Source organism: Sapajus apella, unplaced genomic scaffold (assembly GCF_009761245.1).
Source record: "Sapajus apella isolate SASKATOON/1434 unplaced genomic scaffold, GSC_monkey_1.0 scaffold46, whole genome shotgun sequence".
NCBI classification, from domain to species: domain Eukaryota; kingdom Metazoa; phylum Chordata; class Mammalia; order Primates; family Cebidae; genus Sapajus; species Sapajus apella.
Window position 1 is genome coordinate 19517226 of NW_022436986.1, and position 15850 is coordinate 19533075.

The window sequence follows — 15850 nt, forward strand, 5'->3', positions numbered from 1 at the left end:
AGGGTGGAGCCAGCCCTTTGTGTCCTTCCCAGCTCTGACACTCCCACCACACACACAGAACCCCAGAGCTTGCTGTGAGCAGCTGGACCATGCCTATACTATCCTGCCTCTACTCCTCTGGGGGCCTGGATGGGGAATTGATTGGAATCTCCCCTTCTGGAGCCCCCAGGCCCAAGACTTGAAGGTAGAGGTGGGGTATACTCCTCCACTGGGGTGATGGTCAAGGTGGGTGGTGTGGGATCTTGAGGTGTCACAGAGAGGCTCTCCAGGTGCTGAGCTGCGTTTGAGCCGCAGCCTTGTGCAAGCCTGGCATCATGGCTTCCTCTCCCTATAGATGGAGGGCAAGCTGCACAAGGGCTGAGGATGGTCAAGGCAGCACTTCTCAGGAGAGACCGCTGTGGCTGGAAGAGCCCCTTAGAGTGGCGTGGGAGAGGGGCGTGTTTGTTTGTGTGTGTGTGTGTGTGTGTGTGTGTGTGTGTGTGTGTGTGTGTGTGTGAGTGTGTGTATTGCCTCTGCCTGCCCTGGATGTTTTGGACAGATGGTTTGGGGCCCACCTTCAGGGAGCCTGAGAGCTGCTAGGAGGGATGGAAATGGCTCCATCTCTAGGTGCACAATCCAACGCTTAGATTTCTTCCCAGGAACCAGTGGAGCCCTTGCCTTCCCCCAGCTGCCCCCACTCCCCTGAGACAGTCTTGTGGGTCCAGAGGTTCACGGAAGTGTAGTGACCCCTTCTCCTGCAGTCCACATTGGAGCCACAGGACCCAATGTTCTGAGTCCTGGCGCCCGATTTCCTGCCTGCCTCCCCTGTGCCCCAGGAGACCCACTGTAGCAGCAAGGGCCTGAGGCTTTTAAGGGATGCATTTGGGACCTCAGCTGGAGCCTCTGTTGGCAGAATGGTCTCTGATTAATATTGCTTATGACTCCTAGGTTTCTTATTTGTCTCTTTCAAATCACTGTGTATGCAGAATTCAATTTAGGGCAAAGAAGATGGCAAACAAGGAATACACCCAACCTTTCTGGCTGGCTGGGGCTGGCAAGGGCTGCTCCCTGGCAGGAGAGAATCAGCCCCACACTAGGGACCAAGGTCTCCCTGTTTAACTTGTCTGAAGAGTCCTTAGCTCCACTGGCCAAGCGTATTCCCAGGCCCTAGCCTGGGGCGTGGAACACTGCAGGTGCACAATCAATGTTTGTTGGGTGAATGAATGCCTAAAAGGAGAGCAGAAGTGTTGCCTCAGTTCGGGAGCTGGGGGTGCACTTCTCCCGCAGGGCTCCTGGCTGGTAGTCACTTGAATCCTGTCTGCCCCTGTCCTGCCAGCTTCCCCCAGGCTTCAGCAGGGCCGAATGGCAGTGTAATGGGAACAGGCAGAGAGCTGGTGCTAACAATTGGTACATCTCCGGTCAGCCAGGGCCCATTGTGGTCTCTTCCTGCTTCTACCGCCCGCTGGTGTTGCTACTCTTTGTGTTGCTGCCTCCCAGGCAGCCAGCGTCACGCCCACAGTGTGTCTTTCTGGCCTGCTTTGGTGTCTCAGAAGTGGCCTGGAAATGTCCCGCTGATTCTTGGGCTCTCATTCCCCTTGGAGCCAGGTACGCAGTTGCAGAAAGTCAGTTGCATTCGTCCAGCTGCTGCAGGAATGTTTGAAGTTAACACTTGGTTAGTCCCCATTTTCTGAGCACCTCCTTGGAGCCCACATCAGTGATAGCAGTGCTGGGGTGGTAGCAGTGGAAGGGATACATTGTCACTTCTGGGGCTAATAGCCTGGTGGAATGCAGACAAGTAACTGGTGGAGGGGCAGAAGTGTGACATGGTGATCAGGGCACGGGCTCTGGAGGCAGGTGGTCCTTGGTTCAAAGCTTGGCTTTGCCACTTACTTCCTGTATGCCCTATTCATGTTGTTCTCCCTCCCTGGGCCTCAGTCTCCATGTCTGGAGAATGGGGATAACAACCCCTCCTGCTTGCCTCAGAGAGCGAAGGGGGTTTGCTTAATGATTGAGTTTTGGATCTCAGACCAGATGAAGGAGGGCTCTGGGAAAATGACGGAGGGGTCAGATATGGCCAGGAAGCTATCTCTGGGCTCTACCCAGCCCATGATCAGGGATCCCCCCTGCATGGTCCATGCATTCCTTGTGGGAAGCAAGGCCCACTCTGGAACCCAGTGGCTCCTTGTTGAATTTCAAAATGACCAAGGTAGTTGGAATGTTTAAAGGAAAACCCCGATGTGTCCTGCCTTTCTCCTCCCTCCTAGCCCCCAGTTCTAATGTTCTAGAAGGGCAGAAGTTTCTCTTCCGGATCAGCCCCTTGCAGCTGCTTTTTCTCAGCTGCAACTCCTCTCCAGCACCCTTGGCTTCCTCAGTTTGTTGTTCTTTTATGAGGCTCTGAACCATGCTGAGCGCTGCCCCCATTCCATCCTCCTCTCAAAGTGCTGCCAGCACAAGGCGGTGACATGGAGCAGATTTCAGGGAAAGTTTGCAGTAATGCAGGGAGGTTGGGGCAGGAGGCAGGGGTGTCACAGCACAGAAAAGTTGTCAAGGCAATCCATCCACCATTCCCTGCCATAGGGTATATGACTTAGGGTGTGTTTCCCCAACCTCGGCCTCCTGTTTCCCTGAGGCTCTCATCTCCTGGGCTTTCCTCTCCCTTCTAGAACCTTCTGTTTTCTCGCTGCCAGCTTCTAACCCCCAAGTTTCTGTTATTTTTTTATATAGGTTTTTTTGACTCTCATTTGGCACTAGGGTCTGCCTCTGGAAAGCCAAAGAAATATCCCAGTGTGTTCTCTTAAACAAAAGAAACCACCTCCTCTTGTCTCCACCCTCAGCAACACAAGGAACCAGCAGAAGCATTGAAATTACAGTTTTCTTAAATGTGATGGACTTCTTAGGCAGGACTCCTTCCCTCCCCAGCCCATCACTAGGTGGGAAGAAGTAGAAAGATTTATTCTCCCTAAGTGGGAAGTGAACCCTCTTTTACTTATGGGAGATTTTTTTAACTGGCTCTGGCTGGCAGCCCCAGGCCTTAGGGACAGATTTGATTCAGAACTGCCCAGATACCTTGCTTCAAGGGGGCCTGGACTTCACCCATACCAGGGCCCTCATTCGCTGCTTTTCGGAGGAATTGTCTTGACCCACAATCTCCATTTTTATCTTGCCATCTTCTCTTTGCAACTAATTTTGGTTTCTTTGACAATTTCTTTACTTCAAGTATGTGTTAGGGGTTCTACCTTGAGCCCAGCACTGTCCTGGTGCCTTGAGATGGCAGAGGTGCTGGGTAGGGCCTATGTGGTGGGCATTGGAGAGGTGGGGTGTGTAGTGGTGGGAGTGTGGGCTCTGGAGCCAGGCTACCTGGGTCTAAATCTTGATTCTCTTCCTTACTCCTGGGCAAGCTACTCAATTCATCTGTGCCTCAGTTTCTCATGAGTCTTAGATGAAAAGAGCCCTGCCTTCCAGGGGCTGTTGTGAGGGTGGAGTGTTTCCATGGGAAGCATTGGGAGCAGTGGTTGGCACGGAGCGCTGTGGCACTCTAAGATTCCACGACCCTTTAAGCATTTATTACTTTACGTGCTGTGTGGTTGCTTCCGTCAACAATGACAGCTTGCCTAGCGAGGCCCATTGTATGGTCACAGGGAGTAACCATCCCAGGCCTGTGCCCAGACAAGTGCCCTAAGTGGGGGTGCCGCCAGGTCCTGAGGAGTGGCTGCAGCGGTCAGGACGGTTGTCCTGGAGGAAGGCGCAGGGCGGCATCTCTGCACTTGCTCTCCCTTGAGCACAACTTGTGCTTCTCCTCTTGGAATGTCTTTTCTTCCCACCTTGAGTTCAAACTCAACAGGGCCCTCCTTCAGGAAGCTTTTCCCGGAAGCTGGTGTCATCTCTTGGTCCTCCTGCTTCTGAAGCTCTCTGAGCAATCACCTGCCCTCAGGATTGACTCTGCTGGAGGAGGGAGCTGCTGACAGCCAAATCCCTCCCAGCTGCCTCCCAGGTGGAGAGGATTTAGTGAGTGGTTGCGATGGGGATCCTGAGCCAGGGGTTAGGGGGCTCTAGGAAAACACACAGAGAGGTAAAGCCTGGGCCTGGAAGCCACCTCTGGGCCCCACCCAGTTTATGACTGGGGAGCCCACCATTCCTTGGTGGGAAACAAGTTCCCTATTGAATTTCAGAACGGCAAGGGCAGTTGGAGCATTTAAAGAAAAATCCAAATGTGTGCTGCCTCCAGGTCTCTCACTGCAGAAATCATGGAAGGGAGGAGTCCTCTGGGATGGATGAGGGCTCCCTCCCTGTACCTGATGCCCAGAGGGTGCTCCTGGCTACCTCTCCTGGGGATGAGGTTTCAGCATTCCTTGGGCCAGGTTGAGCTGCAGGCAAATGCCTTACAGCTGTACATTACCCTGGTAGTTCCTTAGCCAGTTTCCCTCCAGAGACTTCTTGCCTCCCATGCTTGCCTCTCTCTTTTCCCAGGAGGTGCCACACACCTGGGCTGGGTGCTGACTGTGGTAGTTCTAATGCAAATCTTCCTTTTTGTTCCCTCAAAGGTTCGTCAGAAGACCTGAAATTCTGCGTGCTCTATCTAGCAGAGGTGAGTCCTTTCCTCTGGATTTGAGGAGAGAGATCTTTGTCTTGGTGCTTGAGGGGAGACGCTGGGATGGGATCTAGACCAGGGTTCTGATGCCAGTCTCCACACTCAGTCATGCCAAAGTCCTGGGCAAAGCCACAGTGGCAGCTTTTTTTGCTAGGTAGAATGGGACTGGCAGTGCCTGTCCCTGCCTCTCTCACTTCCGTGTGAAAGATCAGTGGACAGGCAAGTGCTTAGAACAGACCCTTGCGATCTTCCGTGCAGGACCTCCTAAACTCCTGTGGAAATCTCAGTGGGGTTGTGGCCGGGCAACTGTGCATCACCTGTTTACTGGTTAATAGCCCTTCCTCTAGAGATTGCCCTGATTCCTGTGCCTGCCTCTTGCTTCCACGTTTTCCAGGAAGTACCACCCAGGACCCCTCCTACAGGGTCTTGTCAGTGTTTCAAAAGGCCCGAAAGTATTTGTACCTTTACCTGGGCCAGATAATATAGGCTAAAGCAAACATCAAGTGTCTGGGCTTCAGGCTGGAATGATACCCACTCAGTGTGGTTGAGATTCCTGGTTATCTCAGTCTGATCAGAAGCTTAGATGGGCAGTGCTGTGCCTTTTGCTGAGCAACATCTGGCAAGTAACTTAATGCTTAATATGGTTTGGTAGATAAAATATCATTAAGCCTGGGGGTTAACCCAAGAGATCCTTGAAGATGAGAAATTTGAGAGCCACTGAGCTATACAAATACTTTTCAATTTTCAGCGAATTTTCTATTCCCACCCTTGTGACTCTGTTAATGTGAGCAGGGCAGTGTCTAATCCAAGCAAGGATTCATTAGACACATCCTGCCCTCTGCCTCCATTTAAGTTTGTCTCATGCAACGGTCCAGGGAACCTGTTTTGTGGGAGGTGGGACATAGTCTGTATTGGCTGGCCAAGAGGAACACAACCCTTTGAGAAGGAATTTGTACACAGTTTGTGATTGAAAATCATTCCTTTAGTTTCTGGCTAAGAAGTACAAGGCCTAGAGATAGTCTTTGAACAGCCCCCACGGGGAGAAGACAGTGGATGAGAAGTTAGCTTTAGGGGAGGGCAGAGAGTTCTGAAGAGGCAGTGGACGTGGCCGGGGCTCGGCTGGGGAACTGGGCTGCCTGAAATGCCGGCCTGAGGGCCAAGAGGGCATTGGATGTCCTCCCCTGTGTCAGCCACATTCTCCCTGTGGCACAGGAAGTGGCGGATGGAATCGATTCAGTGCTGGAGGGTGTTTAGTTCCACAGAGGCAAGCAAGCAGAGAGGAGAAGCCGTAACCAGGCTGGGCTCCTCCTCCGGCCTCAGCACACTGGGTTCTGATTCTCTGGGGCAGTCCCTGAAGGGAGGCTCCAGGTTCTTTAATGCCAATAGAGCTTCCTGCCAGGTTGGGTTAGTTACTCCCAGAGAAAAGTACTTCTGCCCCATTGGTTCCCTGGGATCTGTGACCTCCCAGCTTCCAGAGCTTGTGAAGGGATATTGATTTGGGGCTTTTTGTTTCAGTAAAGTGCCAGGTGATCTGATCCCAGGGGCTGTGGGATTGAGCTCACAGGCAGCTAGAAGCCTCTCTCTTCTCTTAATGGGTTGCCATTTATGAGAAGTACGTCTGCACTTCAGGGAAGACAAGATGCCTTCTTGCTCCATAGCCTGGGCCACTCTTAACATGGGTGGTTTTGGGTCCTGTCAAGAGCCTGAAATTCAACATCTTAGTTGGAACTTCTGACACGTGGTTTCTGTTTGTTGCCTGACATGCAGGTGGCACCCAGAGAAGAAACCAGGGGGAAGCGAGTCAGGGTTTGGAGACGTTTTTTGGAGAAAGGCCCAATTGTCTGGGTGGTGGCAACTCTGATTGTTCCCCAGCTGCAAGGTCTTGGGTGGTGGTGTCCTAAAGTAGTCCTGGGCTCTGGGTCTCTATTGCCCTAGACAGGTGTGTTTCCCAGTTTCCGCAAATGTGCTGGACAGATGCAGCCTACATTGGCTTCAGAGTACAGGGGGCTCTGAAGTCAACTGGGTCAATGGGCACCTTGGTTGGGGATGAGTCTCTAACCTAGAATCCGATGTTGGCTCCATTAATTTAAGAGTCTTGGAGTTAGGAAGACCTAGATTTGAATCTTGGCTTTGCCATTTTCTGAGTGATCTGGGGCAAGTTACAAACTCATCTCTGAAATAGGGCTGATGAGGCCTACCCTGCAGGGTTATGGTAATGATTAAATGAGATTCAATAAGACTTGCATCCAAAGCACTTAGCACAGAGCCTGGCACACAGTGAGTGCTCAATAGATGGTAGCTATTGTAATTGTCAGTTAAAGAACAAGGGGAAGGGCTTTTCATATTCATTTACTCTCCATTAGAGAAATCACGAATGATTTATTGGTCTTTCAAAAAGAAAGCTAAGAGGAATAGCTCATATTCTTTGTAATGTGCATATACAGTTATACAAATATGGCAAGATCACAGGCTCTGGAGGAGGTGGAAGACAAATGGTGAATCTCTCCTCTCCCGAGACTTCCTGGGGCCAATGACATAACCTCCCTGAGCCTTAGTTTTCTTATCTGAAAAATGGTAACAGCTGCCTTCCTTCCTACCTATGTCACAGGGTCATTAGGAGAGCTGAATTAAATGACAGAATTTTTGTGAAAGCAAATAAACCAACTTAATTTATGGCTGAGGAAGTTTTGGTTTTTACAAAGATACTGTTAATCCAGGCACAAGGAGGTAGGGGAAGAGGGGGATTTTAAAGAGGCCAAGAGGGGCTGGGTGTCTCGTTGGATTTCAGGATGCCCATGTTTAAATGCAGAGATCTGTGCCCAGGGCCTCTGGGTCAGGGCTGGTGCATCTGAAAGGTCTGTGCTTGGCTGACCACCCCGTAGTCAGGAGACACCGCCTGAGTGTGTTACGTGAGGAAGCCTTCAGGGCGGCTTATGGCCTTGACCCCAGAGCCTGGTATTGAGGGCATAGTGGGCATCAATGTTGAGACTGATGAGTTGGATCACAACATGGATTAAAAGAGATGGTTTACCTGTGGGGGCAGCCAGGAAGGTAATGAGTGTCCCCAGTTTAGACAGATTTAGGCAGATGGGAATTCAGCCTCCCTAAATAGGGCTGGCTTAGTGCTCTCTCTTGGCCTGCCCAGTTTCCAGAACTCAGGTCTCCCAAAAACATTTGCCCATCTAAACCAGCCAGCTCTGCCCCATGCTTTGGAATCCTTCTGGGTGTTACACCTTCAAGCTCTGAGAGTCAGAGACCTAGCCCCACACTCTGCTATTGAGTCAGGCAATATTGTCCCCGTCTCAGGTGAAGAAATATGGCTTTCCAAAGGAGATTCCCATGCGGCAGGGCAGGGCAGCGGAGGTTGGTTCTTGTGGTGTCAGTAAAATAGGCATAATCGTGGCTGTTACCTTGCAACGTTGAAAGAAATGCCAGGTTATGACTGGTAAGGGGCGTAGCACTGTGCAGGGCATGGAATTTGAGGGGCTGCCTCAGTATTGGGGGTAGGTGGCTCTTTCACTGTGAGAGGTCCTCCCAGCATGGGAGGAGCTTTTTCACACTTTTGTAGGGACGGGGACACCATCCTGGAGCTTAGAGCATGGACAGTTATACAAAAAGCTGCCAGTGAACTCTGCAGCCGCTCTGAGACCCAGCTACCTGCAGAGTTTCTCCTGGAGGCTTTGCAGGGGGAGCATTTCTGCCAGCCACAGGTGTGGCAGCCTTACCAGGTGATGAGACCTCCCCAGGTGTTGGAGATGAGATCTCAGCATGTGGTTCTCCAAGGCTTTGAGCTGGAGCTCTGCTGCCCCTTGGTGATGAGACTCAGGGAGGTCCTTAGCTGCTCTGAACCTTGGCCATTCCTTTCCATAAGATGGAGACAACAATTCATGCCCTCCCTGCCTCTTCACTGCATTGTCAAGATCAACATGAGATCATGAGTGGGAAAGTTCTTTTCCTTTCTTTTCTTTTTTTTTTTTTTTTGAGACAGAGTCTTACTCTGTCACCCAGGCTGGAGTTCAATGGTGGGATCTAGGCTCACTGCAACCTCCACCTCCCGGGTTCAAGGGATTCTCCTGCCCCAGCCTCCCGAATAGCTGGGATTACAAGTGCATGCCACCATGCCCGGCTAATTTTTGTATTTTTAGTAGAGATGGGGTTTCACCATATTGGCCAGGCTGGTCTTGAACTCCTAACTTCAGTTGATCCACCCACCTTGGACTCCCAGAGTGCTGGAATTACAGGGGTGAGCCACAGCTTGGTCTAGAAAGTTCTTTTTAAAATTGATGATTAAACAAAAGGAACTATTAGTAAGGCAGAATTCCTGCTTCAGAACAGAAAGAGGAGAGGACATGGAGGCTCAGGGAGATGAAGGAATCTGCTGAAGCCCACCTGGCTGGGTAGAAGCAGGGCTGGGAGGCTCGAGCTTCCTGGAAGGATGGCCTTTCCAAGCTGGAAGGGCCCACAGTTCCCACCTCATCTCCCACCTTGGTATGAGAACACTGGGGACAGGGAGCAGAGGGCATTCTGGACAGCATCTGCCCCACCTAGCTTCTCCCTGGGAAGTCTTGGGGTCTTTGGCTGGCCATATCCTTCCCCTGCCATGGGCTAGAGGGTTCCAGGAAGCAGAGGGAACCTGTTGTGAAGTGAAAGCTCCAGGAGTGCTCAGCACACCACCCAATTCCCTGAAACCAGCAGGCAGGGCTTTCTTCCCACTCTCCCCAGATGCTTTTAGGAAGATCAACTTCTGAGCACTTTTGGGCGTGAGAAGAATGGCTGGAGCCATGGGGACACTCAGCATGGGATGTGTCCCCTGCTCTGAAGGGTGGCATTCCTGAGGGTTGGATTGGATGCAGGGTAGAAGAAGTCCCTGGATGCTATCAGCTGATGCGATAGTCCTCCCCAGCTCAAGGCCTGCATTCGCTGTTTCTGGAACAGCTTCTCCCAAATTGTTTTTGCTGGCCTCTTCTTACCATTCAGACCTTAACTTGTGTGTTGCCCTTTCTAAGAGGGCTTTTCTGAACACCTCAAATGCGGCCTCTCCCTTTATGACCTTGGTGACATTTTCACGTGTTACAATTACAGTCATCCCTTGGTATGTACCAGGGATTTGTTCAAGGATCCCATATATACCAAAGTCCAAAGATGCTCAAGTCCTTGATATAAAATGGGGTAGTATTTACATATAACCTGCATACATTCTCCATGTGATCATCTGTAGATTACTTATAATACCTAATACAATGTAAGTGCTATATAAATAGTTGTCAAACTGTATTGTTTAGGGAATAATGGCAAGAAAAGAAATCTGTACATATTTAGTACAGATGAATTTTCTTTTTTGAAACAGGGTCTGCTGTGTCACCCAGGCTGGAGTGCAGTGGCACAGTCATAGCTCACTGTGGCCTCAAGCTCCTGGGCTTGAGCAATCCTCCCACCTTGGCCTCCCAAGTAGCTGGGACTACAAGCCCACACCACCACACCCAACTAATTTTTTTTTAACTTTTTGTAGAGACTGGGTCTCACAGTATTGCCCAGGCTGGTATGAAACTCCTGAGCTCAAGTAATCCTCCTGCCTTGGCCTCCCAAAATGCTGGATTACAGATGTGAGCCAGTGTGACCAGCCTAACATATTTTTTCAAGTATTTTCCAACCTCTGTTGGTTGAATCCATGGATGTAGAACCCACAGACAGGGAGGGCTGTATATTATTTATTTAATTGTTCGTTTGTTGTCTTCACCCCTAATCTGTGAGCCTGAGCTTAGTCTGTCAGTAAATAGTTATTTTATTTTATTTTATTTTTCGAGGCTGAATCCTGCTCTGTTACTCAGGCTGGAGTGCAGTGGTGCAATCTCGGCTCACTGCAACCGAGTCTCCCGGGTTCAAGCAATTCTCCTCCCTGAGCCTCCCAAGTAGCTGGGATTACAGGCTGGTGCTGCCACACCTGGCTAATTTTTGTATTTTGAGTAAAGACGGGGTTTCACCATATCGGTCAGGCTGTTCTTGAGCTCCTGATCTCATGATCTGCCCGCCTCGGCCTCCCAAAGTGCTGGGATTACAGGCATGATCCACCGTGCCCAGTCAATAAATCGTTATTAAACAAATGAATTACTGAATAGTAACATTAGTGACTGTTGAGGCCTGACTGCCGTCCTCCTTGCTTGCCCTCCTAGCCACTCTGAGAGCCAGGTGATGCCATTACATCCCCACTCACAGGCAGCTTGTGACTTTCCTGAGGTTGGCAGCTGGGATGGCAAAGCTGGGCTTCAAACCAGGCCTGTCCAACTGCAAAATGAGAAAGGGCTGGATAGAAATGCTGTCTTTTTTTTTTTTTTTTTTTTTTCTGTTCCAAAGGATCAGCTGATGCTCTTAGCTCCCTGGCTGAGTTCATCTAATCGCAGCCCTTTGGGGTTATAATCAAATTCCAGCGGAGGCAGACAGAGCTTGTAATCCCCTGATGAGAGTACCCGGTTGTGGATGGCAATCCTGGGCATGTGCCACAGTCCCCGCCCCGCCCCTAGCACATTCTGACTGCTTTAGGGGCAACTATCTGGGTCCCGAAGCTCCCTGGTGCTTGTGCCAAAGCTGACCTGGATTTGACCTCATCCCAGAAGTCCCTCCTGGCAACCAGAGCTTACCAAAGCCATTGCTTGCTAAGCACTATACGAGGCCCAGATGGAAAAGCCTTTTTAGAAGGAGTTTCTAGTTTAGTTGGGGAGAGGAGACTGTAGTACTTAACAAGGTTCAATAGCAAAGCAGGACCTAAATGTCAGCAGTGCCTGGGATGTTGCTGCCCTCCACTGAGCTGAACAGTCACTGATTAGACCCAGATCATGGGCCGGGCAGTGGGGCTGCAGAGGGCCACAAGACTCTGCCTGTCAAAGCCTTTCCAAAGGGCCCTGAATTGCCGTTTTGGTTCTGTTGGGATGCCCATCCAACCACCCTTTCAGCCTTGGCTTTGGGATCAGAGAATGCTGTGAGGGAGATGGGTTCTGTGAGCCGGGGGAGATGGGAGGCTTCCTGGCTCCACAGAGCATCAGGCGAGGCCTGGCCCTCTGGGTTCTTCACGTGCTTCTCCAGCTGCTGCTTTGTGCTGCTGCCCCTGGGGGTGACCTCATTGGCTCTGTCCTCCAGCTCTCCACAGGCCTCTGCTGTGTTGAGAGCCACTGCCTCCCTCCCTGCCCCCAATCTGTGGGCCCACAGCTCGCCAGCAGCTGGTCCCTGAACCCACTTTCCTGTGCCTCTGGCTGCCTCAATGTCGCTGGGGATTAGTGTGCATTTGCGGCTTTTGGCGGATACTCCCCTCCCGGCTGCAGCCTCGCCCTCTGGAGCCCAGGGATGGGCTTGGGCCGGGGAGCCCCCTGAACCAGGGAGCAGCCCTGACCTTCCCTTTCTCTATTTTCCCTGACGTCAGAAGGCAGAGTGCTTATTCACTTTGGAAGCGCACTCGCATGAGCAGAAGAAGAGAGTGTGCTGGTGCCTGTCGGAGAACATCGCCAAGCAGCAACAGCTGGCAGCGTCGCCCACGGACAGCAAGGTAAGGGCCTTCACCGTGGCTGTGGGTTGGCTGCCTTGTTTCCCCGCAGCCAGCCTGGACCCTTGAGCCTCTGCATTGAGCTGGGGGCCAGCCTGAGCTTCTAACTTGGCTCTGGGCAATGAGCTCTCGGTAAGCAGGGGCCTGTGCTCGAATGTCTCTCTCCCTTGGCGTGTCACTGGGTCTGCTGAGTGGGTCTGACAGTGCTCGTGTAGAGCGACACAGCCAAACTGAGCGTGGCCCATCCATTCTGCACTCTGTTCCTTGGTTTGCCTATGGCAAGGTTTAATTTGGGCTGGCCTCCCTGATGCTGCCCAGCATGCGTTCACCTCTGCCATTGGGTAGGCTGTGACCAGGGGCAGCACGCTGGTGTTTAACATTGGCTCCAGGCGGATGCGATGGAGGGGATGTTTGCAGCAGAAGCTGTTGTATGCTATATAGTTCCATGCGGGCCAGAGCCAAGTCGAGCCGAGTGTGGACTGCTGGGGGCTGGGGACTGGCTGGCAGGAGCCTCAGGGAAGATTATAGACTCCCAAGGGAGGCTGATCTGGGTTGGGCACTGCTCAGCCCATCCAGCGCCTGGGAAGAGGGGATGGGATAGGAGCTGGACCACACAGCCTTCCCCTTGACACTCCAATGCCAGCTACAACGCACAGTTATATTCCTTCATCTGTGAGTCATTTGGGTCCCTTCTCTTGCTACAAGGGCTGGCCATTTGGGAATTGGATCTGGTTGGCTGCAAAAGTTGCTGAGGTGGTTGCTCTGCTGGATCTAGGGGAAGAGGATAGATGAAAGAGGGCTGCAGCCTATAAACTCACTGGCCTTTGTGTTTCTCCTTGGTGCGTTCAGGCCCCCATGCCATGGGCAGCAGGCCTATGCAGGGGGCAGTGGAGGGCAGGTCTGCTGAGGCAGGAGGTGGGAAGAGGTGGTTGGCAGCCTCTTCTGAGGGCCAGTGGTAGACAGCAGCTCCCCAGCTATTCCCAAAAGGAGTGAGGATCTAAGAATTACATCATCTTAGCTGTGAATGTTCTCTTGTTTTACACTAGCTAGTGGCAAGAATAACGGGGATGAGGGAAGACAGTGGGAAGACTATGGACTTCTGAGCTACATTCTATCATCAGCTGGTAGTCGGACCTCGGGCAAGTCAATTGGCTGCTCTGTGCTTTGATGTCCCCATCAGTGACCTGGGACAATAGTCCTTTCCCTCAGGGGTTGTCATGAGAATTAGATGAGAGGGTGCACATACGGGCTATAGCACGATGCCTGGTATGCAGTAGGCGCTCGCTCAGCCATAGCAATGGAGACTGCATTACCCCTGCCCAGCTCCAGGTGGTATGTTGCAACACTGGCTGGCTGCCACTGTCAGGTTCTTCTACTGAGCAGACCTGTCACCATGCCTATAGGCTGCCCTGCCCCACTGATCCTGGGTTAGTCACAGTCAGAATACAGGTCACTTCCTGTTCATTGGGGTGGCCCCCTGGGATGTCGAATGGCTGAACCCATGCTCCCCAGTTTTTTTTTTCCTTTGGGCTTGTGTCTTCTCTTCTAGGGGAAAGAGCTCTTTGTGTGTCACCGTCAGAGAGTTTGCTGAGTCTGGAGTGTGTTAGCAGCAGCCTTCTCTATACCTTGGAGAATCTCTCTGTGTTCAGGTTCAGCAGGACAGAGGGTGACTGAAGGCAGGCTGTTTCTGAGCCAGGCTCTGGTTCCTGCAGGCTTTGGGCTTGGCTGGCTGACCCTGGAAGGGCCTGAGGGTTTGAGGCCTGGCGTCAGGGCCACACTGGGATGTATGGGAATCCAGGGCAGAGTAATTTGGGCACTCTTCAAACCCAAACTCTTCAAATATGTGTTCCATGGAGAAGCTGTGTGCTGGACAGGAGAAGGATGAAGGAGGGGGCCCGAGTGCTGGGACAGCCTTGGAATTACCTCCTGGGCCTAAGAACTGGGGCTAGAGCCACACCGGCACACCCTACTTGGGCCACCCTCCTGAGAAGGCCATGATGTAACCGTCTATTGTCAGGCAGGCCCTAGAAGTCTCACTGCTCAACCTTCCCCATCCCTTACCGCCACCATGCACATGCAAAGAGTCCTAGCAACTTACTCCTTCTAGACACTAACAGAATGCTTCTTGAGAGGAATTCCGGTAAATACGATTCTCTCCAGCCCTAAGAGTTCCAGGAATGCTTTAGCAACCTGACAGGGCCCAGCTGGCTGTCTAGCTGCTCCACAGCATTGTCCACTTGTGCTAAGTTCCATCAGGTCCTGGCAGCCTTGGGTGACCAGGAACCTCTTTCCCAAGGGCTGGCCACTAAGATCGCTGTCTCCAGGGCAGAAGAGGAAGGGCCAGACAGAGCCCGGAAGCTGGCTGCTTGCTCTTCGGATATAAGTGTCCTGCTAGACCAATTTGCTCCGAGATGAGGTGTAGCTCTGTCGCTCAGGCTGAAGTGCCATGGCATGATCTCCACTCACTGCAGCCTCTGCCTCCTGCGTTCAAGTGATTTTAGTGCCTCAGCCTCCTGAGTAGCTGGGACCACAGGCACATGCCATCATGCCCAACTAATTTTTGTATTTTTAGTAGAGATGGGGCTTCACCGTGTTAGTCAGGCTGGTCTCGAACTCCTGACCTCAAGAGTAGCACACCTTTGAGTGCCTTTTCTGTGTTCTTTCTGTGGATGCTGTACCTTCTGCTGAACAAAGGAAAACACTGCCTAGATCCCCCCACCCCACCTCCTCTTGGAAAATGCCTCTCTGGAAAAAGGGTGTTTAGAAGGCAATGCCCCAAACCCCTATGCTCCTTTCAACAGTGTCAGCTGACACCCAGATATGGGGGATTCTTTAAAAATCTTAAGGAATGTAAAGTTCTTCCCGAATTCATAAAACATAGTAAGTGCAATTTGCCTTGAAGATGAAATAATATGCTTGTTGGGAAGGTGGAGGGAGTCAGAGGAAGATGGACTTAAAGAACAATTGGGAGATCACACCCTTGCTGTGGCCTCTGTGGTCCCATCTCGGCACTGGGCCCATGGCTCTTTCTGTTTCTTCAGGCTTTGTGAGTTTCATGAAAGCTGAGGGTCTGGGGCCATCTGGTCTCCATTTCTTGTAGAAATAAATTAACTACTTTCTCCTTTGTCTCCACTTTCTACTCCTGCTCATCACCCCGCTCCTTCCTCTTCAGAGTCCTGCCCCTCTGTTCATTATCTGTAGCTGGAGGGCACCTACCTTTCTTCTTCTGCCTGGGAATCCTTGTACTAAACTCTCTGCATGGTGACTGCTGTGAGGCTTCTAATCTAGAATAACTCAGAGCTGGTCCCACCTGTGGCTGTTCAGGTTCTAAGCTAGAAGGGAAAGGCAGTTATATATTGTTTTGATTATTCAACCAAATATACATAATCAGCGCCTTCTCAGTGCCAGACACTGGTTTAGATCCTTAGAGGTTGCAGAAATGAATGAGACCTGGTCCCTGTCCTTATGGAATTCTCCTTCTAATACGAGAGGGGTGAGGAGGGCACTGGGGTGGTGATCTAAGCATGAAGGCCGTGCTTGTGGGTCCTAAAAAGGATCCAGTGGGGTCCTGGCTATCCAAGCATCATCCATGCCATGAGCCTCCTGCTCGGTACCCTTCATGTGCCCGATGCTGGGCTGGGCTCCGGGAAGCCTTCTGAGAAGCACGGAAACCGCGCCCTTAGGATGAGAAGGGCAGACACAATGCAGTGGGGCTTGGCCCGGTCCTCAGGGCAGGTCCTGTGCTCCATGGA

General features: G+C 51.7%; 1 protein-coding gene across 9 annotated transcripts in view; it reads left to right on the forward strand.

Annotated features, from left to right (window-relative positions):
- Positions 1 to 15850, forward strand: part of RGS3 (regulator of G protein signaling 3) — a 131666-nt gene that overhangs the window by 58499 nt on the left and 57317 nt on the right. For 8 of the 9 annotated variants that reach the window (XM_032240433.1, XM_032240430.1, XM_032240438.1 and 5 more), the window contains 2 exons: positions 4521 to 4564; positions 11979 to 12101. In XM_032240433.1, coding sequence (XP_032096324.1) covers positions 4521 to 4564; positions 11979 to 12101 — 167 coding nt within the window. The remainder of the gene's footprint in view (positions 1 to 4520; positions 4565 to 11978; positions 12102 to 15850) is intronic. The other variant, XM_032240432.1, reaches the window with a different exon arrangement.